The sequence below is a fragment of the Bombina bombina genome, chromosome 1, assembly GCF_027579735.1.
Source record: "Bombina bombina isolate aBomBom1 chromosome 1, aBomBom1.pri, whole genome shotgun sequence".
Taxonomy (NCBI): Eukaryota; Metazoa; Chordata; class Amphibia; order Anura; family Bombinatoridae; genus Bombina; species Bombina bombina.
In genome coordinates this window covers 1367981294-1368006471 of record NC_069499.1, presented here as the reverse complement: position 1 = coordinate 1368006471, position 25178 = coordinate 1367981294, and the positions used below count along the sequence as shown (strand labels likewise).

Sequence of the window (25178 nt, the reverse complement as noted above, 5' to 3'; positions counted from 1 at the left end):
AATCAATTTAATACACTAAACACATAATTATAAAAAAACTGAGGAAAGCATGACAGAAAACCGTAGTAAGGACGTGCTAAAGCCAGTATAATATCAGGGAAACTCCCTAAAACCAGCTATCAAAAAGAACCAGAACCAAACTCTCTAATAGATCAGTCACCTAACCTACCAAATCCAGGATCATACAGATTTAATATTACAATACGTCACTCAGAGAACCTTCCAAATCAAGTATCATGGAAGGCAGTGTCCACAAATTCTTAATAAATTCTCACTACAGAGTATAAATAACATAATTTATGCTTACCTGATAAATTCCTTTCTTCTGTAGTGTGATCAGTCCACGGGTCATCATTACTTCTGGGATATTACTCCTCCCCAACAGGAAGTGCAAGAGGATTCACCCAGCAGAGCTGCATATAGCTCCTCCCCTCTACGTCACTCCCAGTCATTCGACCAAGGACCAACGAGAAAGGAAAAGCCAAGGGTGAAGTGGTGACTGGAGTATAAATTAAAAAATATTTACCTGCCTTAAAAACAGGGCGGGCCGTGGACTGATCACACTACAGAAGAAAGGAATTTATCAGGTAAGCATAAATTATGTTTTCTTCTGTTAAGTGTGATCAGTCCACGGGTCATCATTACTTCTGGGATACCAATACCAAAGCAAAAGTACACGGATGACGGGAGGGATAAGCAGGCTCTTTATACTGAAGGAACCACTGCCTGAAGAACCTTTCTCCCAAAAATAGCCTCCGATGAAGCAAAAGTGTCAAATTTGTAAAATTTGGAAAAAGTATGAAGCGAAGACCAAGTTGCAGCCTTGCAAATCTGCTCAACAGAGGCCTCATTCTTGAAGGCCCAAGTGGAAGCCACAGCTCTAGTAGAATGAGCTGTAATTCTTTCAGGAGGCTGCTGTCCAGCAGACTCATAAGCTAAACGAATTATGCTACGAAGCCAAAAAGAAAGAGAGGTAGCAGAAGCTTTTTGACCTCTCCTCTGCCCAGAGTAAACGACAAACAGAGAAGACGTTTGTCGAAATTCCTTAGTTGCCTGTAAGTAAAATTTTAGAGCACGGACTACATCCAGGTTGTGCAGTAGACGTTCCTTCTTCGAAGAAGGATTTGGGCACAAAGAAGGAACAACAATCTCTTGATTGATATTCCTGTTAGTAACTACTTTAGGTAAGAACCCAGGTTTAGTACGCAGAACTACCTTATCCGAATGAAAAATCAAATAAGGAGAATCACAATGTAAGGCTGATAATTCAGAGACTCTTCGAGCCGAGGAAATAGCCATTAAAAATAGAACTTTCCAAGATAACAACTTTATATCAATGGAATGAAGGGGTTCAAACGGAACGCCCTGTAAAACATTAAGAACCAGGTTTAAACTCCATGGTGGAGCAACAGTTTTAAACACAGGCTTAATCCTGGCCAAAGCCTGACAAAAAGCCTTGACGTCAGGAACTTCTGACAGACGTTTGTGTAACAGAATGGACAGAGCTGAGATCTGTCCCTTTAATGAACTAGCAGATAAACCCTTTTCTAAACCTTCTTGTAGAAAAGACAATATCCTAGGAATCCTAACCTTACTCCAAGAGTAACCTTTGGATTCACACCAATATAGGTATTTACGCCATATCTTATGGTAAATCTTTCTGGTAACAGGTTTCCTAGCCTGTATTAAGGTATCAATAACTGACTCAGAAAACCCACGTCTTGATAAAATCAAGCGTTCAATTTCCAAGCAGTCAGCTTCAGAGAAGTTAGATTTTGATGTTTGAAGGGACCCTGTATCAGAAGGTCCTGTTTCAGAGGTAGAGACCAAGGTGGACAGGATGACATGTCCACCAGGTCTGCATACCAAGTCCTGCGTGGCCACGCAGGCGCTATTAGAATCACTGATGCTCTCTCTTGTTTGATTCTGGCAATCAAACGAGGAAGCATCGGGAAGGGTGGAAACACGTAAGCCATCCTGAAGTCCCAAGGTGCTGTCAGGGCATCTATCAGGACTGCTCCTGGATCCCTGGATCTGGACCCGTAACGAGGAAGCTTGGCGTTCTGTCGAGACGCCATGAGATCTATCTCTGGTTTGCCCCAACGTCGAAGTATTTGGGCAAAGACCTCCGGATGGAGTTCCCACTCCCCCGGATGAAAAGTCTGACGACTTAAGAAATCCGCCTCCCAGTTCTCCACTCCCGGGATGTGGATTGCTGACAGGTGGCAAGAGTGAGACTCTGCCCAGCGAATTATCTTTGATACTTCCATCATAGCTAGGGAGCTTCTTGTCCCTCCCTGATGGTTGATGTAAGCTACAGTCGTGATGTTGTCCGACTGAAACCTGATGAACCCCCGAGTTGTCAACTGGGGCCAAGCCAGGAGGGCATTGAGAACTGCTCTCAATTCCAGAATGTTTATTGGCAGGAGACTCTCCTCCTGACTCCATTGTCCCTGAGCCTTCAGAGAATTCCAGACGGCACCCCAACCTAGAAGGCTGGCGTCTGTTGTTACAATTGTCCAGTCTGGTCTGCTGAATGGCATCCCCCTGGACAGATGTGGCCGAGAAAGCCACCATAGAAGAGAATTTCTGGTCTCTTGATCCAGATTCAGAGAAGGGGATAAGTCTGAGTAATCCCCATTCCACTGACTTAGCATGCACAGTTGCAGTGGTCTGAGGTGTAAGCGTGCAAAGGGTACTATGTCCATTGCCGCTACCATTAAGCCGATTACCTCCATGCATTGAGCCACTGACGGGTGTTGAATGGAATGAAGGGTGCGGCAAGCACTTTGAAGTCTTGTTAGCCTGTCCTCTGTCAGGTAAATCTTCATTTCTACAGAATCTATAAGAGTCCCCAGGAAGGGAACTCTTGTGAGTGGAACGAGTGAACTTTTCTTTTCGTTCACCTTCCATCCATGTGACCTTAGAAATGCCAGTACTAACTCTGTATGAGACTTGGCAGTTTGAAAGCTTGAAGCTTGTATCAGAATGTCGTCTAGGTATGGAGCTACCGAGATTCCCCGCGGTCTTAGTACCGCCAGAAGAGCACCCAGAACCTTTGTGAAGATTCTTGGAGCTGTAGCCAATCCGAATGGAAGAGCCACAAACTGGTAATGCCTGTCTAGGAAGGCAAACCTTAGGTACCGGTAATGATCTTTGTGAATCGGTATGTGAAGGTAAGCATCTTTTAAATCTACAGTGGTCATGTACTGACCCTCTTGGATCATAGGTAAAATTGTCCGAATAGTCTCCATCTTGAACGATGGAACTCTTAGGAATTTGTTTAGGATCTTTAAGTCCAGGATTGGTCTGAAAGTTCCCTCTTTTTTGGGAACCACAAACAGATTTGAGTAAAACCCCTGTCCCTGTTCCGATCGTGGAACTGGATGGATTACTCCCATTAACAAGAGCTCTTGTACGCAGCGTAGAAACGCCTCTTTCTTTGTCTGGATTGTTGACAACCTTGACAGATGAAATCTCTCTCTTGGAGGAGAGTATTTGAAGTCCAGAAGGTATCCCTGAGATATTATCTCTAGCGCCCAGGGATCCTGGACATCTCTTGCCCAAGCCTGGGCGAAGAGAGAAAGTCTGCCCCCCACTAGATCCGATCCCGGATCGGGGGCCCTCAATTCATGCTGTTTTAGGGGCAGCAGAAGGTTTCCTGGTCTGCTTGCCCTTGTTCCAGGACTGGTTAGGTTTCCAGCCTTGTCTGTAGCGAGCAACAGCTCCTTCCTGTTTTGGTGCAGAGGAAGTTGATGCTGCTCCTGCTTTGAAATTACGAAAGGAACGAAAATTAGACTGTCTAGCCTTAGCTTTGGCTTTGTCCTGAGGCAGGGCATGGCCTTTACCTCCTGTAATGTCAGCGATAATCTCTTTCAACCCGGGCCCGAATAAGGTCTGCCCTTTGAAAGGTATATTAAGCAATTTAGACTTAGAAGTAACATCAGCTGACCAGGATTTTAGCCACAGCGCCCTGCGTGCCTGAATGGCGAATCCTGAATTCTTCGCCGTAAGTTTAGTAAGATGTACTACTCCGAAATGAATGAATTAGCTAGTTTAAGGACTCTAAGCCTGTCCGTAATGTCGTCCAGAGTAGCTGAACTAATGTTCTCTTCCAGAGACTCAATCCAGAATGCCGCTGCAGCCGTGATCGGCGCAATGCATGCAAGGGGTTGCAATATAAAACCTTGTTGAACAAACATTTTCTTAAGGTAACCCTCTAATTTTTTATCCATTGGATCTGAAAAAGCACAGCTATCCTCCACCGGGATAGTGGTACGCTTAGCTAAAGTAGAAACTGCTCCCTCCACCTTAGGGACCGTTTGCCATAAGTCCCGTGTGGTGGCGTCTATTGGAAACATTTTTCTAAATATCGGAGGGGGTGAGAACGGCACACCGGGTCTATCCCACTCCTTAGTAACAATTTCAGAAAGTCTCTTAGGTATAGGAAAAACCTCAGTACTCGCCGGTACCGCAAAATATTTATCCAACCTACACATTTTCTCTGGTATTGCAACTGTGTTACAATCATTCAGAGCCGCTAACACCTCCCCTAGTAATACACAGAGGTTTTCCAGTTTAAATTTAAAATTTGAGATATCTGAATCCAGTCTGTTTGGATCAGAACCGTCACCCACAGAATGAAGTTCTCCGTCCTCATGTTCTGCCACCTGTGACGCAGTGTCTGACATGGCCCTAATATTATCAGCGCACTCTGTTCTCACCCCAGAGTGATCACGCTTACCTCTTAGTTCTGGTAATTTAGCCAAAACCTCAGTCATAACAGTAGCCATATCCTGTAATGTGATTTGTAATGGCCGTTCAGATGTACTCGGCGCTACAATATCACGCACCTCCCTCTGAGCGGGAGATGCAGGTACTGACACGTGAGGCGAGTTAGTCGGCATAACTCTCCCCTCGTTGTTTGGTGAAATTTGTTCAATTTGTACAGATTGACTTTTATTTAAAGTAGCATCAATACAGTTAGTACATAAATTTCTATTGGGCTCCACTTTGGCATTGCAACAAATGACACAGGTATCATCCTCTGAATCAGACATGTTTAACACACTAGCAAATAAACTTGCAACTTGGAAATACAATTCAATTAGAATAATATTAAAACGTACTGTGCCTTTAAGAAGCACAGAAGATCTATGACAGTTGAAAATTAATAAATTGAAACAGTTATAGCCTCAATCCTTGTAAACAACACAACTTTAGCAAAGGTTTAATCCCATTAGCAAAGATAACAAATTCTGAAAGCAGGAAACAAATTACAGAATAAACGTTTTTTATCTCAGTCAAACTATAATTCTCACAGCTCTGCTGAGAGAAATTACCTCCCTCAAAATAAGTTTTGAAGACCCCTGAGCTCTGTAGAGATCAACCGGATCATGCAGGGAATACAATGAGTTTCTGACTGAAATATTTGATGCGTAGTAAAAGCGCCAAAAAACGGCCCCTCCCCCTCACACACAGCAGTGAGGGAGAACAGAAACTGTCAGAAAACAGATTAAGCAACTGCCAAGTGGAAAAATAGTGCCCAAACATTTATTCACTCAGTACCTCAGTAAATGAAAACGATTTTACATTCCAGCAAAAACGTTAAACATAATCTTTAGTTATTAAACAGCTTTATGTATTTCTTACAGTGTAATTCTAGTGAAGTACCATTCCCCAGAATACTGAAGTGTAAAGTATACATACATGACATTATATCGGTATGGCAGGATTTTCTCATCAATTCCATTGTCAGAAAATAAAAACTGCTACATACCTCTATGCAGATTCATCTGCCCGCTGTCCCCTGATCTGAAGTTTACCTCTCCTCAGATGGCCGAGAAACAGCAATATGATCTTAACTACTCCGGCTAAAATCATAACAAAAACTCTGGTAGATTCTTCTTCAAACTCTGCCAGAGAGATAATAACACACTCCGGTGCTATTTTAAAATAACAAACTCTTGATTGAAGAAATAAAACTAAGTATAATCACCATAGTCCTCTCACACATCCTATCTAGTCGTTGGGTGCAAGAGAATGACTGGGAGTGACGTAGAGGGGAGGAGCTATATGCAGCTCTGCTGGGTGAATCCTCTTGCACTTCCTGTTGGGGAGGAGTAATATCCCAGAAGTAATGATGACCCGTGGACTGATAACACTTAACAGAAGAAAAGGATGTTCTCTGAATTGCAGTATTGCACGGATGACATGAAACCCAGAGTCACTAAAACTGTCCTCTTAAAATAGAAATAAAGAAAGGATCTCCGAACACAGAAATACATAAAAGTAGTTTCTCCAAAATAAGACACCTATCAAAAGGTCTCTAAAAACACAGTACTCAAAATCGGTTAGGGGCTCATCTAAGTATTGAAGCTATAAGGGCATTCCGCAAAGACAAAAACACAGAACCCCTAAAGTAACACACCACATATAAAGAAAATGACTATACCAGAAATAAAGAGAGGAAGCAAAAAGAACTAGTAGACATACCTGTGTAATAGAGGTAAGGGTTGGGGACATTGTAGGGGAAAACTGCTTCTGATGAGGCCTCCTGGACTCTCCTGAAATTGGTAGTATGAGGGGACTCAGTGGGACTCTTCGGCGTGGAGATGTGTTCATGGAAGTGGGGATGAGAGGAGGGAACGAGGAGGTGGAGGAGGATGGAGAGGAAGGGGTGCTGTAGGCAGAGGGTAGGCTGTGGCTGCTGGTTGAAGGAGACAGAGACTGATTGCTCAGAGAAGAAGGAAGGGATTGGCTGCTAAGTGAAGACTGCAGGGAAGAATTGCTGAGTGAGGACTGCAAGGATGTACTGCTCAGAGATGATTGCAGTGATGGATGGCTCAGTGAGTTCTGCATAGGCATTGAAAAACCTGTGATTGGACAATAAAATACACATCATCTGCATCTTTTTCAAAAATGGTTTACAATGTAGAGTATAGAGTAAGCAAGGAATAGCGGTTCAATGGTAAAATGTAAAGGAGGATGAACCCATTAAAATCTGAATTAAATTGACATACTTTTTATAAATGTTTTTAATAGATCAGCAATTAAAGGGATACTAAACCCAAATTTTTTCTTTAATAATTCAGATAGATCATGCAATGTTAAGAAACTTTCTAATTTACTCCTATTATCAATGTTTCTTCGTTCTCTTTCTATCTTTATTTAAAAAGCAGGCACATGGCTTAATGTACACACCAATAAGCAAGTGCTATCCAGGGTTATGAACCTAAAATGGGTCGGCTCCTAAGCTTTATATTCCTACTTTTTTTAAAAAAAAGACTGCAAGAGAACAAAGACAAATTGACATTCGGAGTAAATTAGAAAGTTGCTTAAAATTGCACGCTCTGTCTAAATCATGAAATAAAAAATGTGGGTTTAGTATCCCTTTAAGCACTGAAAAATACTTGTTTTAAAAGCATTTAAAACATTCATTTTGATTGCACAATGTACAAATAAAAACAAGAACTGTTCTGGAATAGACCACTTAAAATGTATGTTTGTTTTTTGTTATGAATATGTTTATTATTGGACGCAATCATAGCATAGTATGTTGTGGAGTCAGGCAAACTGCAGCATACCTAAGTAAACCATTCGAGCTCCAGTCACTGGGAGCACTGGAACAAGCACAAATTTCACAAGTGTTTTACAGCAAAAGGAAGCCGAACAAAAACATAAAATTATGCTTACCAGATAATTTCCTTTCCTTCTGTATGAGGTGAGTCCACGGCTTCATTCATTACTTGTGGGAAATACAGAACCTGGCCACCAGGCAAAGGCTTAAATACCTCCCCACTCCCCTCATTCCCCAGTCATTCTGCCGAGGGAACAAGGAACAGTAGGAGAAATATCAGGGTATAAAAGGTGCCAGAAGAATAACAAAAATTTTGGTCCGTCCAACAGAGAAAACGGGCGGGGGCCGTGGACTCTCCTCATACAGAAGGAAAGGAAATGATCTGGTAAGCATAATTTATGTTTTCCTTCTTAATATGAGGAGAGTCCACGGCTTCATTCATTACTTTTGAGAAACATATACCAAAGCTCTAGAGGACACTGAATGAAAACGGGAGGGTAAAGAGAGGCGGACAGTATTCTGAGGGCACCACAGCCTGCAACACCTTTCTCCCAAAAGCTGCTTCAGCCAAAGCAAAAACGTCAAGTTTGTAAAATTTTTAAAAGGTATGTAAGAAGGACCTGGTAGCCGCCCTACAAATCTGCTCCATAGAGGCCTCATTCTTGAAGACCCAAGATGAAGTCACAGCTCTAGTTGAATGAGCCTTAATCCTCTGAGGAGAATTATGTCCCGCTGTTTAATATGCTAAGCGAATAATGCTCATCAACCAAAAAGACAAGGAAGTGGAAGAAGCCTTCTTCCCTCTACGCTTCCCAGAATAGACAACAAGGACGAAGCCTGTCTAAAATCCTTCGTAGCATGAAGATAGAATTTCAAAGCCTGAACCACATCCAAATTATGAAGTAATGGTTCCTTCGAAGAAGAAGGATTAGGACACAAGGAAGGAACCACAATCTCCTGATTGATGTTGTGATCAGACACAACCTTGGGGAGAAAACCTAACCCAGTACGAAGAACAGCCATATCAGCATGAATAACTAGGTAAGGAGGCTCACATTGCAAGGCCGCCATCTCAGAGACTCTGCATGCTGAAGCAATAGCCAGTAGAAAAAGAACCTTCCATGACAGTAATTTAATGTCAAACTAAGCCCTCTGCAAAACTTTAATAACTAGATTTAAGCTCCAAGGAGGAGCAGCCGGTCTAAACACAGGCCTGAGTCTAGACAGAGCCTGAACAAAAGACTGTACATCAGGAAGCTCAGCGAGCCTCTTGTGCAATAACACAGATAGAGCCGAAATCTGACCCTTCAAGGAACTAGCGGCAATTCCCTTCTCCAAACCATCTTGGAGAAAGGAAAGAATCCTGGAGACCTTGACCTTATGCCAAGGGAATCCACACCCTTCACACTAGAATAAGTAGGTCCTCCACACCTTATGATAGATGTGACAGGTGACCGGCTTTCTAGCTTGAATAAGAGTATCAATCACTCTCTCAGAAAAACCTCTCTTGGCTAGGACTAAGTGTTCAATCTCCACGCAGTCAGCCTCGGAGAATCTAGATTCTGATGAACAAAAGGACCCTGTTCCAGCAGATCTCTGCAACAAAGTAAACTGCATGGAGGAGAAGAGGACATCCCCACCAGGTCCGCGAACCACATCCTTCGCGGCCACGATAAAGCAATTAGAATAGCTGAAGCTTGCTCCTGCTTGATGCGGGCCACTACCCGAGGGAGAAGTGGTAACGGTGGAAAAATGTAAACTAGGTTGAACTTTCAAGGCACTGCTAATGCATCTATCAGCTCTGCCTGGGGATCCCTGTACCGCAACCCGTATCTGGGTAGCTTGGTATTGAGCCTGGACGCCATGAGATCTATCTCCGGCGTATCCCATCTGTTGCAAATCTCTGCAAACACCTCGGGATGGTGAGACCATTCCGCCGGAATGTGAATCTCTGACAGTAAGCAGTTGTGGGCCTCCACCCATTCCAGAATCCAAGATACTTCCCTCATTGCGAGGGAGCTCCTCTTTCCCCCTGATGGTTGATGTAAGCCACAGAGGTTATGTTGCCTGATTGGAATCTGATATACTGACGAACCCAGAAGAGGAAAAGCCTTCAGAGCACTGAAGATCGCTCGAAGTTCCAGAAACATAATTTATGTAAGAACTTACCTGATAAATTCATCTCATGGCAAGAGCCCATGAGCTAGTGACGTATGGGATATACAATCCTATCAGGAGGGGCAAAGATTCCCAAACCTCAAAATGCCTATAAACTGACCCCTCACCACACCCACAATTCAGTTTAATGAATAACCAAGTAGTGGGGTGATAAAAAAATGGAGTAAAAAGCATCAACAAAGGAATTTGGAAATAAATGTGCTTTATACAAAAAAATCATAACCACCATAAAAAGGGGTGGGCCTCATGGACTCTTGCCAATATGAAAGAAATGAATTTATCAGGTAAGTTCTTACATAAATTATGTTTACTTTCATGTAATTGGCAAGAGTCCATGAGCTAGTGATGTATGGGATAGCAATACCCAAGAAGTGGAACTCCACGCAAGAGTCACTAGAGAGGGAGGGATAAAATAAAAACAGCCAATTCGCTGAAAAAAATTGATCCACAACCCAAATATAAATTTATTCTCATAAATAAAAGGAAAAACTTACATTATAAGCAGAAGAATCAAACTGAAACAGCTGCCTGAAGAACATTTCTACCAAAAACTTTCCGAAGAAGCAAATACATCAAAATAGTAGAATTTAGTAAATGTATGCAAAGAAGACCAAGTTGCTACTTTCCAAATCTGATCAACTGAAGCTTCATTCTAAAAAGCCCAAGAAGTGGAAACTGATCTAGTAGAATGAGCTGTAATTCTCTGAGGCGGGGCTTTACCCGACTCCAAATAAGCTTGATGAATCAAAAGCTTTAACCACGATGCCAAAGAAACGGCAGAAGCCTTATGACCTTTCCTGGAACCAGAAAAGATAACAAATAGACTAGAAGTCTTCCTGAAATCTTTAGTAGCTTTAACATAATATTTCAGAGCTCTCACCACATCCAAATAATGTAAAGATCTCTCCAAAGAATTCTTAGGATTAGGACACAAATAAGGGACAACAATTTCTCTATTAATGTTGTTAGAATTCACAACCTTAGATAAGAATTTAAAAGAAAGCCACAAAACTGCCTTATCCTGATGAAAAATCAGAAAAGGAGATTCACAAGAGAGAGAGCAGATAATTCAGAAACTCTTCTGGCAGAAGAGATGGCCAAAAGAAACAACACTTTCCAAGAAAGTAGTTTAATGTCCAAAAAATGCATAGGCTCAAATGGAGGAGCCTGTAAAGCCTTCAAAACCAAATTAAGACTCCAGGGAGGAGAGATTGATTTAATGACAGGCTTGATTCGAACCAAAGCCTTTACAAAACAGTGAATATCAGGAAGTTTAGCAATTTTTCTGTGTAATAAAAACAGAAAGAGCAGAGATTTGTCCTTTCAAGGAACTCGCAGACAAACCTTTATCCAAACTATCCTGTAGAAACTGTAAAATTCTAGGAATTCGAAAAGAATGCCAAGAGAATTTATGAGAGGATCACAATGAAACGAAAGTCTTTCAAACTCGATAATAAATCTTTCTAGAAACAGATTTACGAGCCTGTAACATAGTATTAATCACTGAATCAGAGAAACCTCTATGACTAAGCACTAGGCGTTCAATTTCCATACCTTCAAATTTAATGATTTGAAATCCTGATGGAAAAACGGACCTTGAGACAGAAGGTCCAGTCTTATTGGAAATGGCCAAGGTTGGCAACTGGCCATCCGAACAAGATCCGCATACCAAAACCTGTGAGGCCATGCTGAAGCCACCAGCAACACAAACGATTGCTCCATGATGATTTTGGAGATCACTCTTGGAAGAAGAACTAGAGGCGGGAAAATTGAAGCAGGTTGATAACACCAAGGAAGAGTCAACACATCCACTGCTTCCGCCCGAGGATCCCTGGACCTGGACAGGTACCTGGGAAGTTTCTTGTTTAGATGAGATGCCATCAGATCTATTTCTGGAAGACCCCACATCTGAACAATTTGAGAAAACACATCTGGATGGAGAGACCACTCTCCCGGATGTAAAGTCTGACGACTGAGATAATCCGCTTCCCAATTGTCTATACCTGGGATATGAACCGCAGAAATTAGACAGGAGCTGGATTCCGTCCAAACAAGTATCCGAGATACTTCTTTCATAGCTTGAAGACTGAGTCCCACCCTGATGATTGACATATGCCACAGTTGTGATATTGTCTGTCTGAAAACAAATGAACGGTTCTCTCAATAGAGGCCAAAACTGAAGAGTCCTGAGAAACGCACAGAGTTCCAAAATATTTATTGGTAATCTCGCCTCTTGAGATTTCCAAACCCCTTGTGCTGTCAGAGATCCCCAAACAGCTCCCCAACCTGAAAGACTTGCATCTGTTGTGATCACAGTCCAGGTTGGACAAACAAAAGAAGCCCCTAGTACAATACGATGGTGATCTAACCACCAAGTCAGAGATAGTCGAACATTGGGATTTAAGAATATTAATTGTATTATCCTTGTATAATCCCTGAACCATTGGTTCAGCATACAAAGCTTGAGAGGTCTCATATGAAAACGAGCAGAGAGGATCGCATCCGATACTGCAGTCATGAGATCTAAAACTTCCATGCACAGCTACTGAAGGGAATGACTGAGACTGAAATTTATAGCAGCCTGTCGGAACCTTTAAACGTCTTTTGTCTGTTAGAGACAAAGTCATGGACACTGAATCTATCTGGAAACCTAAAAAGGTTACCCTTGTCTGAGGAATCAAAGAACTTTTTGGTAAATTGATCCTCCAACCATGTTTTTGAAGAAACAACACTAGATGATTCGTGTGAGATTCTGCAGAACGTAAAGACTGAGCAAGTACCAAGATATCGTCCAAATAAGGAAACACCGCAATACCCCGCTCTCTGATTACAGAGAGTAGGGCACCGAGAACCTTTGAAAAGATTCTTGGAGCTGTCGCTAGGCCAACAAATTGGTAATGCTTGTCTAGAAAAGAGAATCTCAGGAACTGATAGTGATCTGGATGAATCGGAATATGAAGATATGCATCCTGCAAGTCTATTGTGGACATATAATGCCCTTGCTGAACAAAAGGCAGAATAGTCCTTATAGCCACCATTTTGAAAGTTGGTACTCTTACATATCGATTCAAAATGTTTAGATCCAAAACTGGTCTGAATTCATTTTTTTTCTTCGGGACAATGAATAGATTTGAATAAAACCCCAGACCCTGTTCCTGAAATGGAACTGGCATGATTACCTCTGATAACTCCAGGTCTAAAACACACTTCAGAAAAGCCTGAGCCTTTACTAGATTTGCAGGGATGCATGAGAGAAAAAAAATCTTTTCACAGGCGGTCTAACTCTGAATCCTATTCTGTACCCCTGAGAGACAATACTCTGAATCCATTGATTTTGGACCGAATTGATCCAAACATCTTTGAAAAATCTTAATCTGCCCCCTACCAGCTGAGCTGGAATGAGGGCCGCACCTTCATGTGGACTTGGGGGCTGGCTTTGATCTCTTAAATGGCTTCGATTTATTCCAATTCGAGGAAGGCTTCCAATTGGAAACAGATTCCTTGGGGGAGGGATTAGGTCTCTGTTCCTTATTTTGTTGAAAGGAACAAAAACTGTTAATAGCTTTAGATTTACCCTTTTTAAATCTATCCTGAGGCAAAAAAACTCCCTTCCCCCCAGAGACAGTTGAAATTATTGAATCCAACTGAGAACTAAATAACTTATTACCTTGGAAAGAAAGAGATAGCAATCTAGACTTAGAAGTCATGTCAGCATTCCAAGATTTAAGCCACAAAGCTCTTCTAGCTAAAATAGCTAAAGACATAGATTTAACATCAATTTCGATGATCTCAAAAATGGCATCACAAATAAAATTATTAGCATGTTGAAGCAAGTTAACAATGCTAGCAAATCATGATCCAATACTTGTTGCACTAAAGTTTCCAACCAAAAAGTTGAAGCAGCTGCAACATCAGCCAAAGAAATTGCAGGCCTGAAAAGATGACCTGAAATTAAATAGGCTTTCCTTAGATAAGATTCAAGTTTCTTATCTAAAGGATCTTTAAAAGAAGTACTATCTTCAGTAGGAATAGTAGTATGTGTAGCAAGAGTAGAGATAGCCCCATCAACCTTGGGGATCTTTTCCCAAAACTCCAATCTAACTGCTGGCAAAGGATACAATTTTTTTAAACCTTGAAGAAGAAATAAAAGTACCAGGCCTATTCCATTCCTTAGAAATCATATCAGGAACTGGAAAAAACTCTGGAATAACCACAGGAGGTTTATAAACAGAATTTAAACGTTTACTAGTTGTAATATCAAGAGGGACTAGTTTCCTCCATATCCAATAAAATCAACACTTCTTTTAACAAAGAACGAATATACTCCATTATAAATAAATAAATAAGATTTGCCAGTGTCAATATCTGAGGCAGGATCTTCTGAACCAGATAGATCTCCATCAGAAAAAGGATAAATCAGCATGTTGCCGGTCATTTGAAATTTCATCAACTTTATGAGAAGTTTTAAAAGACCTTTTATGTTTATTAGAAGGCGGAATGGCAGACAAAGCCTACTGAATAGAATCAGAAATAAATTCTTTTAAATTTACAGGTATATCTTGTGCATTAGATGTTGAGGGAACAGCAACAGGTAATGAACTACTACTGATGGATACATTCTCTGCTTGTAAAAGTTTATCAAGACAACTATTACAAACCACAGCAGGAGATATAACCTCCACAAGTTTACAACAAATGCACTTAGCTTTAGTAGAACTGGCAGCAGGGTTCCAACAGTGATTTCTGAGACAAGATCAGATTGAGACATCTTGCAAATGTAAGAGAAAAAAAACAACATATAAAGCAAAATTATCAATTTCCTTATATGGCAGTTTCAGGAATGGGAAAAAATGCAAACAGCATAGCCCTCTGATAGAGAAAAAAAAAGACAAGAGGCATATAGGAATGGGGTCTTAAATAATGAAAATATTTGGCACAATAAACAAAAAAATATTTATTGGCGACAAAAAACGTCCGGAAATGACACACTCGCGTCACAGAGGACGCAACCTTGTGAAGTACTCGCCGTCAAATAAGACACCAGAATTTAAGAATTTGAGTCAACGAACGTAACTTCGTGCCAAAAAAATCTTGCGCCAAGAATGACGCAATAAACGTTAGCATTTTGCACCCTCGCGAGCCTAATTCTGCCTGGGAATTTAAAAGACAGTCAATTTGAAAAAGAGACTATACCCCAGGAAAGAAATAAATTTCTCCTAAAAAAAAATAAAAAATTCCCAGATATGAAACTGACAGTCTGCAAAAGGAAATATATTGAAAACCTGAATCATGGCAAATATAAGTACAATACATATATTTAGAACTTTATATAAATACATAAAGTGCCAAACCATAGCTGAGAGTGTCTTAAGTAATGAAAACAAAAGGGAGGTAGGAGATGAATCTCTACGACCGATAACAGAGAACCTATGAAATAGATCTCCCGTGAGGAAAAACATTGCATTCAATAGGTGATACTCCCTTCACATCCCTCTGACATTCACTGTACTCGGAGAGGAATTGGGCTTCAAAATGCTGAGAAGCGCATATCAACGAAGAAATCTTAGCACAAACTTACTTCACCACCTCCATAGGAGGCAAAGTTTGTAAAACTGAATTGTGGGTGTGGTGAGGGGTGTATTTATAGGCATTTTGAGGTTTGGGAAACAGTGCCCCTACTGGTAGGATTGTATACCCCATACGTCACAAGCTCATGGACTCTTGCCAATTACATGAAAGAAATGTTGATCGGGAGGAGAAATTCCTCTCGAGTCCACAGGCCCTGTTGCCTTCCTGGCACCCAAAACAGCTCCCCATCCTGATAGACTTGCGTCCGTAGTCACAATCTCCCAGGATGGTCTCAAGAAGGATGTCCCTGGGGACAGGAGATCTGGACAGAGCCACCAAGAAAGCGGTTCTCTCAACCGGTTGTCCAGAGAAATCTGTTGTGACAGATCGAAGTGGTCTCAATTCCATTGCCTCAGCATGCACAGCTGAAGACATGTGAGATGGAACCCGGCGATTGGGATGATATCTATGCTGGACACCATGAGCCCAATTACCTCCATACACACCGGGCCACAGAGGGCCTTAAAGGGACACTCAATGATAATTAAACTTTCATTATTCAGATAGAGCATGCTATTTTAAACAACTTTCCAATTTACTTCCATTAACAAAATGTGCACAGTCTTTTTATATTTAAACTTTTTGAGTCACTAGCTCCTACTGAGCATGTGCAAGAATAAGTGTGTATGCATTTGTGAATGGCTGATGGCTGTCACATGGTACGTGTATGCATTTGTGATTGGCTGATGGCTGTCACATGGTACAGGGGGAGTGGAAAAAGACATAACTTAAAATTGTCAGAAAAAAATCTACTACTCATTTGAAGTTCAGACTAAGGGATATTGCATTGTCTTGTTATCTTGCATTTGATGATTATGCAAATCTACTGTGTTGACTGGTCCTTTAAGGAGGTCTGGAGGGCAAAACAATTGGAAGTAATTTTGCAACGTCTCTGGTCTGTAAGGAATATCCTCATGGATATGGAATCTATTATCGTCCCCAGGAATTCCACCCTGGTATTGGGAACCAGAGAACTCTTTCCTAAGTTTATCTTCCATACATGAGATTGAAGAAGTAGTAGAAGAGCTCTTGAATGGTCTTCTGCCAGCCAGCAGGACGAAGCCTACACTAGGATGTCGTCCAAGTATGGCGCTACTGCAATACCTCTGGATCTCGCCACCGCGAGCAGAGCCCCCAGAACCTTTGTAAAGACTCTTGGGGCAGTAGCCAGACCAAATGGAAGAGCAACAAACTGGAAGTGCTGGTCCAGAAAAGCAAATCTTTAAAACTTGAAGTGATCCTTGTGTATTGGCACATGAAGGTAAGCATCCTTCAAGTCTATAGTAGTCATGAACTGTCCCTCTTGAACTAAGGGCAGAATAGACCTTATCTCCATCTTGAATGATGGGACCGACAGGAACTTGTTTAAGCACTTTAGGTCTAGAATCGTGCGAAACGTACCCTCCTTCTTTGGAACCACAAAAAGGTTTGAGTAGTACCCCAGACCTCACTCTGCTAGAGGTACTGGCACAATTACTCACAGGAAGGAGAGATTCCTCATGCACCATAGAAAAGCTTCTCGTTTTTCTGGTCTTGAAGACAGGTTCGAAAAGAGGAATCTGCCCCTGGGTGGATGAGATTTGAAACCTATCCTGTAATCCTGAGTGATGACCTCCAGAGCCCAAGGGTCTTGCACGTCCCCCAGCCAAGCCTCCACAAAGAAAGATAGTCTGCCCCCAACAGGATCCAGCGAAAGATTTTAGGACCCTGTCCTTTAGGTTTATTCTTCTTATCCTGCGGTAGAAAGGAACCTTTGCCCCCAGTGACCGTGGATATGATCGAGTCTAGGCCTGGACCGAAAAGAATCTTCCCCATAAAATGGAAGGGAAAGTAATCTAGATTTTGAAGTCATGTCCGCAGACCAAGACTTTAGCCAGAGTGCCCTACGGGCTAGAACAGAAGAACCTGATGTCTCGGCATTCAGGCGAATAATCTGCATGTTTGCATCACAGATAAAAGAATTAGCTACCCTAAAGGCCTTAATTCTTTCCTGGATCTTGTCCACCTCGATCATCTCCGATAGAGTCGCACCAATAGGTAGCGGCTCCAGCCACCACAGCAACCGCTGCTGCAGGCTGAAACAAATACCCCGTGTGCTGAAACATCTTCCTTAACAGAGTTTCTAGCTTCTTATCCATAGGCTCCTTAAATGACAAACTATCCTCAAACGGGATAGTAGTGCGCTTAGCAAGCGTGGAGATAGCTCCATCCACCTTAGGGACAGAACGCCACAACTCTAATTGAGAGTCTGGAACTGGGAAAAATTTCTTAAAGGAAGAAGGGGAAAAAGAAGATCCAAGTCTCTCCCATTCATTCTTAATATTTGCCATCATTATGGGAACCGGGAAAGTCTGTGGCACCACCCTGTCCTCATAAAGTGGGAGAGGTATTTAAGCCTTTGGCTGGGGTGTATATGCCTCCTACATGGACTTCAGTGATAAAAGCAGTCAGTGAAGCTCGTCAACACTGATTGCTTAGGAGCTGTTAATACAAGTTTGAATGGTTTTGCAGAAAGACTCTGCCTGCATCTCCAGACCCTAACATTCGTCAATGCTCTCACTGAGTGGCTGACAAGATTACTTAAAACTCCAGTCCCATACCGAAGAGCACTACTCTCCAAGAGACTACTCCAAATCGTCCGACATTTCTCTGCCATCCTCCTGTGACGAAAGGCAAAGAATGACTGGGGGATGAGGGGAGTGGGGGAGGTATTTAAAAGGGACATGAAACACAAAAACATTTTCATGCTGTAAACAGAGCATACAATTTTAAACAACATTCCAATTTACTTCTACTATTTCATTTGCTTCCTTCTCTTGTTATCCTTTCCTGAAAGTTTTCTATAGGTAAGCTCAGGAGCAGCAAAGAACCTAGGTTCTAGCTGCCGATTGGTGGCTGCATATATATACCGATTGTCATTGGCTCACCCATTTGTTCAGTTAGAAACCAGAAGTGCTTTGCTGCTCCTTCAACAAATGACACCAAGAGAATGGAGCAAATTTGATAATAGAAGTAAATTGGAAAGTGGTTTAAAATTGTATGTTCTACCTAAACCATGAAAGAAAAATTTTGGGTTTCATGGCCCTTTAAGCCTTTGGCTGGAGTGTCTTTTCCTCCTGGTGGCCAGGTTCTGTAATTCCTACAAGAAATGAATGAAGCTGTGGACTCTCCTCATATTAAGAAGGAAACAAATGATGCTTACACAGCTGCATTCCTTACTTGCGGGAAATATTGAACCTGGCCACCAGGAGGAGGCAAAGACACCCCCAGCCAAAGGCTTAAATACCTCCCCCACTTCCCTCATCCCCCAGTCATTCTGCTGAGGAAACAAGGAACAGTAAGAGAAATATCAGGGTGAAAAGGTGCCAGAAGAACAAGTTAAAATTTAGGGCCGCACATCAGAGAACACGGGCGGGAGCTGTGGACTCTCCCTGTACCTTTTCCTTCTTAATACAGTGAGAGTCCATAGCTGCATTCCTTACTTGTGGGAAATTATACCCAAGCTCCGAAGGACACTGAATGCCAACGGAAGGGTAAAAATGAAATGTGGCCCCCATCTGAGGGCACCACAGTCTGCAAAACCCTTTATCCCGAAGGCTGCTTCAAAAGAAGCAAAAACTTATTAAAAATTTAGGAAAAAGAATGTAAGGAGGACCAGGTAGCCCCCCTACAAATCTGATCCATAGAGGCCTCACTTTAGAAGACCCAAGAGGACGTCACTGCTCTCATAGAATGAGTAGTAATCCTCTGAGGAGGCTTGTGTCCCGCTGTCTCACATGCCAAGCGGATGATACTCCTCAACTAAAAAGATAAGGAAGTCTAAGATGCCTTCTGACCCTTACGCTTCCCAGATAGGTAAACAGAAAAAAAAACAAAAAAAAACCTGTCTATTCCTATGAAGTCTGAAGATCGAACTTCAAGGCACGGCTCCATATTATGTAGTACACTTTCCTTCGAGAAGAAGGAAAAGGACATAAGAAAGGAACCTCAATTTCTTGATTGAAGTTGCAATTTGACATAACCTTAGGAGGAAATCCTAACTAGGTTCGTAGAACAGCCTTATTATCGTGGAACACCAGATAAGGAGGGTCACATTGCAAGGCCGCAATCTCAGAGACGTCTGCATGCAGAAGTACTATTTAGACAGAAAGGAATCTTCCAATGTCAACCTCAAGCATAGGTACAAAAGTAGCCTGATGCAAAACCTTAAGAACAAGATCTGAGCTCCAAGGAGGAGTATCAGATCGACACACACCGGCCTGATCGTAGTCAGAGACCTAACAAAAAACTGTACGTCCGGAAGCTCAATGAGCCTCTTGTGCAGTAAAACAGACAGGGCCAAACTGTCCCAACAAGGAACTAGCTAAGAGGCCCTTCTCCAGACCATCCTGGAGAAAGGAAAGAATCCTAGCAGGCTTGAATAGTGTGCCAGGACAAACCCCGCTCTTCACAGAAGAAGGGGATCCTCCACACCTTATGATAGATGGCGATGAACCGTCTTAAGTGCTTGAAGGAGAGGACCATAACCTCTCAGAAAACCCTCTCTTGGCTAAGACTAAGCATCATCTCGCAGTCCACCTCAGGGAAATAAGATTTGATGAAGCAAAGGGGCCTTGTTCCAGCAGAACCCTGTGACAAGGTAACCTTCATGGAGGGGAAGACGACATCCCACTAAACCTCCTGCTAGGTCCAAGCCACCACTCGAGGAAGGAGTGATATGGCAGAAAAGTAAAAATTGTATTAAACCTCCAAGGCACCGCTAAAGCATCCATAAGCTCTGCCTGACGATCCCTGAACCACGACCCATCTGTGGGTAACTTGGTATTGAGACGGGATGTCCTGAGATTCTCATCCGGCGTCCCCTTCCAGTTACAGATATCCGAAAACCCCTCGGATGGAGACCTTATCCCCAGATAAAGGGAATGTCTGTAGAGAACATCCGTCCCGAATGACCACACCTGGAGAGTGGATTGCTGACAGCGTGCAGTAGTGGGTCTCCGTCCACTACTAAACCCGAGATACTACCCTCATCGCTAGGGAGTCTCACATTCCCCTCAGATGGAGATCTAAGCCACCGAGAGTAATACTGACTGAATCTATAAACTGGGACTAACCCAGTAGTTTAAACCTTCAGAGCAAAAAGATTGCCTGAAGATCCATAAAGATAATCGGGAGGGAAACCTTCTAAGTCCACGGGTCCCATGCGACCGAAGGCAAGACCGCCCCGGATGATTTAAAAAAGATGTCCCTCAGGACAAGGAGATCTGGACAAACACACTAGAGAGCGATTCTCTCAACCAGTAGTCCAGGTAAATCTGTTAAGACAGATTCGAAAACAGCGCCGCTCTACTGCCTCAGCGTACACCAAGCCTCGGCTGACATGAGACCTGGCAAAAGGAATGAAGTCCAGGATGGACCCCATGACAAATCATCACCACCCAACACAGAGCTAGCGATGGCCTGAAGGAGGACTGGAGGGCACGACCTGATGAAGCTAACTCATAACTTCACAAATCCGATAGAAATGTATTCATGTCTATTTGCATCCAGGAATCTACCCTGGTGCCTACACCAGAGAACTCTAGTCTAGATATTCTTCCAACCCTGAGGATTGAGGAAGACAGACAAAATCCCTAATGGTCTTCTATCCGACGAGACGATGGCGATTGAACCAGAATTGTCTAGACAATAGAAGCTACCGCTGGATCTGGATTCTGGCCACTGCCAAAAGAAACCCTAGATTCCTAAAAGGCTCTAGAAGCAGTAGCGAGACCAAAACGGAAGGAACACTGTACTGGAAGTGCTGGACCAGAAACGACCACCTTAGAAACCGGAAATATTCTGTGAGGAGGAATAAAATGGTAGGATATCCTTCCTCAACAGTGGTCCTGCACTGCTCTTCCCGTACCAAGGGTGGAGTGGACCTTATAGTCTCCCTCTGGAACGAAGGACCAAAATAGGACGTGAGTTCCCTCCATCTATGGGACCACGAAAAAAACGGTTTGAATAATCTCTCAAACCTCACTCTGCGATAGGCACCGGGACAATGACTCCAAAAGAGAACAAAACCTGCACCCACCTGAAAAGCTTCCCTCTCTCTGTCTGGAAGACAGGATCAAGAGAAGGAAAACTGCACTGGAAGGCTGAGATTTGGAGCCTAGCTATGACCTCTAGGTCCTGTACGTCCCTGAAACAAGCATCTGAAAAGAGCAATGGTCAGTCCCAAACGCGATCCAAGATAGGACCTGGAACTGGCCCCTCCTGCCAACCTAGGTTAGACGGCTTCCAAAAACACTTGGATTGCAAGGGTTAGCGGTCTCTCATATTCGCTCTCTTATCAAGCGGTAAAAAAACGCAGAATTGAAATCTTTCTCCCTCCTGTGACGAAAGGCAAAGAATGACTGGGGGATGAGGGAAGTGGGTGAGGTATTTAAGTCTTTGGCTGGGGTGCCTTTGCCACCTCCTGGTGGCTAGGTTAGGTATTTTCCCACAAGTAAGGAATGCAGCTGTGGACTCTCCCTGTATTAAAAAGTTAATAATGAATGTAAGTTACACTTATTAATTTTATTTTCATTAAATAAACATTTTAGGATGGATGACATACAGAATTAAATGTCTCTTTAAAGAGACAAAAAGTGTAAGAGACATGACAATTAATGCATATACAATTTATTGAGTATAATAGGGTTTTTTAGATTTATGTTTAGAAAATATATGCAAGGCAAAGTTAATTGAGATAGAGCAGCAATTACCTGACATATCATAGGTTGGTGGATGCCCAATCCTGCTGATTCCAAGGTGGGTCATATTGTTGGTAAGATTCCCTGTACTACTCCCTCCACTTAAGCTGCCGAATCCCGACTCCTCTGGATCCAGTGGGGTAGGGAGGGAAGAAGGGAAGTGAAGGTTGGTAAGATCAGGCAGAGAGCCACCAGTATTAAGAATGGAGGAAACCTGATTAATGCTGGCAGGCTGGTCACTGGACGGATAAATGCTAAAAATAAAGTATGAAATTAGAAATGCCAACTACAATTTCATGAACCCCATTACAAGCCCACCATTGACAGACATCTTCTAGTTCTTGTACCCATCCCCATGTGTGATCAAAGCTGCATTATATGAAACAATGTGTGCCTTCAATACAGGTGCCCAATTCAGTAATGAATCTTCTTATGTTTACAACTAACACCTCTGCTGCAATGTGCGCAACAGTATTTGTTCTCCTTGGTTTTGAAACAAACAATGGCTCACAACAACCATGTGCATCAACAATATTATTTTTCTCTCCAAAGATACATTTAAAAAATGAAGAATGGTGTCCTTAGAAATTTACTGACATTGTCATTTTTTCCAATTTGAAGGTAAAGTAATGAATGCATTTAACGGCATTAATCTGTGTATTACTTTTATATTGATAAATGGTGAGACTAAAGTCTACATTAGTGACTACAGTTGAGATGTTGATAAAAAACATAAATCATTAATTTAACCACTTAGTAGCTATGAATGTTAATATGTCACATAGAGCTGCAAAAACTAATCAATAAAATCAACAAGAATAACCGATAATCAATTATGAAAATTATTAATCTCAGATTAGTTGGTCTGTGTACGGCATCAGCTGCTTTACTCGGATACACTCTGAACATTTTATTATGTTTTATGGTTATTTCGTCTACAGACATTTCCTTTTCCTTTTTCAGAACAGTATAAGTTTCCTTTTTAGATTACAACTACTACAAGTTTATATTAGGTCACCTGTGCAAACCAGAAATAATTGGAGTAGTCATTTGGATTTTTTATGTTAAATCACACACCTATCAACTCACACGGTCTAACGATGTGACACACAATTTGCTATGTTTTCTCTCAGTCACCAGGTGATCTACATAAATCACACAGTGTGCTGGGGACCAGTGAGAACAGCTAGGTGTCTGCAGCTGTTATTCCCTTTCCAGCTGCATATAATTTACAGAGGGAGCTGAGTCCCCACCCACCGGCTGCTCGTCTTGCAAGATACAGGATCAGCCTGCACAGACTGAGAACAGAGACCAGTGACTTTCTCAATGGTTGTATGGAACCCACTTCAGTCTTTGTCCTTCTTCCTAATAGACTAAAGTGCTACACTAAGTAGATTTGCTCTACTTGCCTTATATAGTCAGTCTATCACTGGATTGATTTAATAATACACATGGAAACCATGTGAATTATATAGCACAAAGGTTGGGCATCTCATAATTATATAAACAAACTGTGAAAGTAATCCTTTAACTCCTTCGCTACCAAGAAATTGAGAGAAAAAAAAAATTTTTTGCTTACCCGATACATGTATTTATTTCTTAACACACACGGTGAGTCCATGGATCATCATCAATTACAGTTAGTAATATCCCTCCTGGCCAGCAGGAGGAGGCAAAGTGCACCACAGCAGAGCTGTTAAGTATCACTTCCCTACCCACAACCCCCAATCATTCGACCGAAGGAATAGGAGAGAAAGGAAATAACACAAGGTGCAGAGGTGCCTGAGGTTTATATAAAACAATCCTGTCTATAAAACAGGGAGGGCCGTGGACTCAACGTGTCAAGAAATAAATAAATTTATCAGGTAAGCATAAATTTTGTTTTCTTTCTAATGGCACAGTGAATCCACGGATCAACATCAATTACTGTTGGGAATCAATACCCAAGCTAGAGGACACAGATGATAAGGGAGGGACAAGACAGGTAACCTAAACCAAAAGGTACCACTGCTTGAAGAACCTTTCTCCCAAAAGCAGCCTCAGCCGAAGCAAAAGTATCAATTTTGTAAAATGCAGAAAAAGTATGCAGAGAAGACCAAGTTGCAGCCTTGCAAATCTGTACTACAGAAACCTCATTTTTGAAGGCCCAGGAGGAAGAAAACAGCCCTCGTGGAATAAGCTGTAATTCTCTCAGGAAAGTTGCTGACCAGCAGTCTCATAGGCCCAACGAATTATACTCTTCAGTCAAAGAGAAAGAGAAGAAGCCGTAGCTTACTGACCCTTCCGTTTCCCAGAGAAACAAACAAAGCAGAAGACTGGTGAAAGTCCTTAGTTGCCTTCAAGTATAATTTCAGAGCACGCACAACATCTAGGTTGTGCAGCAAACGCTCCTTAGGAAAAGAAGGATTAAGACACAGGGAAAGAACAACGATCTCCCGAAAACTCTAGAAAGGAAACCTAACTTAGTACGAAGAACCACCTTATCAGAATTAAAGATAAGATAAGGAGAATCATACTACAGTGCCGAGAGTTCTGAGACTCTCTGAGCAAAAGAAATGGCAACAAGAAACCAAAACATTCCAAGATAAGCTTTTAATATCTAAGGAAAGCATGGGCTCAAATGGAACCTGTAGTTAAACTCTAAGAACAAGGTTAAGACTCTAATGAGGAGCAACTGACACATACACAGGCCTAATCTTGTCGGGGCCTGACAAGGGATTGCACATCTAGCACGTCCACCAGGCGCTAGAGAGGCAAAATAGACAATGAGCCTTGTGAGCACACAATCCAGGTGCAAGAACTCTTGGAAGTACTGACTGACAAACTCTTCTCCAGACCATCCTGGAGAAATGACAACATTCTAGGAATCCTGACACTACTTCAAGATAAAACTTGGATTCACATGAAAAATATAATTTATGCTATCCTGATAAATTCATTTCTCCTGTAGTGTAGTCAGTCCACGGGTCATCCATTACTTATGGGATTATAACTCCTCCCTAACCGGAAGTGCAAGAGGATCACCCAAGCAGAACTGCTATATAGCTCCTCCC

At 42.1% G+C, this 25178-nt stretch overlaps 1 protein-coding gene across 6 annotated transcripts in view; it reads right to left on the bottom strand.

The window, feature by feature from the left end:
- The window catches only part of CRTC2 (CREB regulated transcription coactivator 2), a 377120-nt gene that overhangs the window by 87038 nt on the left and 264904 nt on the right, over window positions 1-25178 (bottom strand). For all 6 annotated transcript variants that reach the window (XM_053704097.1, XM_053704106.1, XM_053704133.1 and 3 more), the window contains 2 exons: window positions 22138-22379; window positions 6496-6875 (listed from right to left, as the gene is read on the bottom strand). In XM_053704097.1, coding sequence (XP_053560072.1) covers window positions 6496-6875; window positions 22138-22379 — 622 coding nt within the window. The remainder of the gene's footprint in view (window positions 1-6495; window positions 6876-22137; window positions 22380-25178) is intronic.